The sequence below is a fragment of the Capra hircus genome, chromosome 8, assembly GCF_001704415.2.
Source record: "Capra hircus breed San Clemente chromosome 8, ASM170441v1, whole genome shotgun sequence".
In the NCBI taxonomy this organism is placed as follows: domain Eukaryota; kingdom Metazoa; phylum Chordata; class Mammalia; order Artiodactyla; family Bovidae; genus Capra; species Capra hircus.
In genome coordinates, this window is record NC_030815.1 from 26,718,231 (window position 1) to 26,721,219 (window position 2,989).

Below are 2,989 nucleotides of genomic sequence, written 5' to 3' on the forward strand. Positions count from 1 at the left end.
TAGCATAGTCTGCTTGGAAATTTTTAGCTTTTTTTTTTTTTTTAATATGAACTACTAGCAAACATAATTGGGCTTCCCTGGTGGCTCGGTTGGTAAAGAATCCACCTGTAATGTGGGAGACCTGAGTTTGATCCCTGGGTTGGGAAGATCCCCTGGAGGAGGGTATGGCAACTCACTCCAGTATTCTTGCCTGGAGAATCCCCATGGACTGAAGAGCCTGGTGGGCTACAGTCCAAGGGATCACAAAGAGATGGACACCACTGAGCACCTAAGCACAGTACAGCAAATATAATTAAAGCAAAGACTAAGAGGCGTCCCTAGAAAGGTAGTGCAGGGTATGGGAGTTTGGACAACAGAAGCAAGCAACCATGGGATTTTTTTTTCCTCTATAGGCAAGTAAAAGAAGGTGGGTAAATCTGGGGCATCACACACAGCAAGGGGCTGTGATGTGTGAATGGAAAAGCAACATGATTTCATAAGAGGTTCAGTTCAGTTCAGTTCAGTTGCTCAGTCATGTCCGACTCTTTGCGGCCCCATGAATCACAGCACGCCAGGCCTCCCTGTCCATCACCAACTCTCGGAGTTCACTCAGACTCACATCCATCGAGTCAGTGATGCCATCCAGCCATCTCATCCTTTGTCGTCCCCTTCTCCTCCTGCCCCCAATCCCTCCCAGCATGAGAGTCTTTTCCAATGAGTCAACTCTTCGCATGAGGTGGCCAAAGTACTGGAGTTTCAGCTATAGCATCATTCCTTCCAAAGAAATCTCAGGGCTGATCTCCTTCAGAATGGACTGGTTGGATCTCCTTGCAGTCCAAGGGACTCTCAAGAGTCTTCTCCAACACCACAGTTCAAATGCATCAATTCTTTGGCGCTCAGCCTTCTTCACAGTCCAACTCTCACATCCATACATGACCACTGGAAAAACCATAGCCTTGACTAGACGGACCTTTGTTGGCAAAGTAATGTCTCTGCTTTTGAATATGCTTTCTAGGTTGGTCATAAATTTTCTTTCAAGGAGTAAGCGTCTTTTAATTTCATGGCTGCAATCACCATCTGCAGTGATTTTGGAGCCCCCAAAAATAAAGTCTGACACTGTTTCCACTGTTTCTCCATCTATTTCCCATGGAGTGATGGGACCGGATGCCATGATCTTAGTTTTCTGAACGTTGAGCTTTAAGCCAACTTTTTCACTCTCCTCTTTCACTTTCATCAAGAGGCTTTTTAGTTCTTCTTCACTTTCTGCCGTAAGGGTGGTGTTATCTGCATATCTGAGGGTACTGATATTTCTCCTGGCAATCTTGATTCCAGCTTGTGTTTCTTCCAGTCCAGCATTTCTCATGATGTACTCTGCATATAAGTTAAATAAGCAGGGTGACACTATACAGCCTTGACGTACTCCTTTTCCTATTTGGAACCAGTCTGTTGTTCCATGTCCAGTTCTAACTGTTGCTTCCTGGTCTGCATACAGACTTCTCAAGAGGCAGGTCAGGTGGTCTGGTATTCCCATCTCTTTCAGAATTTTCCACAGTTTATTGTGATCCACACAGTCAAAGGCTTTGGCATAGCCAATAAAGCAGAAATAGATGTTTTTCTGGAACTCTCTTGCTTTTTCCATGATCCAGTGGATGTTGGCAATTTGATCTCTAGTTCCTCTGCCTTTTCTAAAACCAGCTTGAACATCAGGGAGTTCACGGTTCATGTATTGCTGAAGCCTGGCTTGGAGAATTTTGAGTATTACTTTACTAGCATGTGAGATGAGTGCAATTGTGCAGTAGCTTGAGCATTCTTTGGCATTGCGTTTCTTTGGGATTGGAATGAAAACTGACCTTTTCCAGTCCTGTGGCCACTGTTGAGTTTTCCAAATTTGCTGGCATATTGAGTATAGCACTTTCACAGCATCATCTTTCAGGATTTGAAATAGCTCAACTGGAATTCCATCACCTGCACTAGCTTTGTTCATAGTGATGCTTTCTAAGGCCCACTTGAGTTCACATTCCAGGATGTCTGGCTCTAGATGAGTGATCACACCATCATGATTATCCGGGTTGTGAAGATCTTTTTTGTACAGTTCTTCTGTGTATTCTTGCCACCTCTTCTTAATAGCTTCTGCTTCTGTTAGGTCCATACCATTTCTGTCCTTTATCGAGCCCATCTTTGCATGAAATGTTCCGTTGATATCTCTAATTTTCTTGAAGAGATCTCTAGTCTTTCCCATTCTGTTCTTTTCCTCTATTTCTTTTCATTGATCACTAAAGAAGGCTTTCTTGTCTCTTTTTGCTATTCTTTGGAACTCTGCATTCAGATGCTTATATCTTTCCTTTTCTCCTTGGCTTTTCACTTCTCTTCTTTTCACAGCTATTTGTAAGGCCTCCCCAGACAGCCATTTTGCTTTTTTGCATTTCTTTTCCTTGGGGATGGTCTTGATCCCTGTCTCCTATACAATGTCATGAACCTCATTCCATAGTTCATCAGGCACTCTATCTATCAGATCTAGTCCCTTAAATCTATTTCTCACTTCCACTGTATAATCATAAGTAATTTGATTTAGGTCATACCTGAATGGTCTAGCGGTTTTCCCTACTTTCTTCAGTTAAAGTCTGAATTTGACAATAAGGAGTTCATGATCTGAGCCACAGTCAGCTCCCGGTCTTGTTTTTGTTGACTGTATAGAGCTTCTCCATCTTTGGCTGCAAAGAATATAATCAGTCTGATTTCGGTGTTGACTATCTGGTTAGGTGACTAGATGAAAAGTGGTGAGCATTTGTGGTTAGTAGAAGAGTATGTAAAACATAGAACTTATTAAAGTTAGTAGAGACTGCAGAAATAAACTGAGGTCTTCACATGTTTTCCCATTACTGTTATATCTTGGAGAAGGTACATATGACTTAGTTATCGGAGCAGGTCTCTAATGATTCACATGAGTCAGTATTCTATGTCCAAATCTTTTGTGAACAAAGGGGGAAAAATGCTTATGAATCTAGAAGCC

The 2,989-nt window shown here is 42.3% G+C and overlaps 1 protein-coding gene across 1 annotated transcript; it reads right to left on the bottom strand.

Annotated features, from left to right (window-relative positions):
• LOC108636661 lies at positions 1,538–2,218 on the bottom strand (the record flags this gene model as incomplete). Its single annotated transcript, XM_018052851.1, has 1 exon — positions 1,538–2,218. A coding segment is annotated over exon 1 (681 nt), but the record flags the coding sequence as incomplete, so codon positions are not given.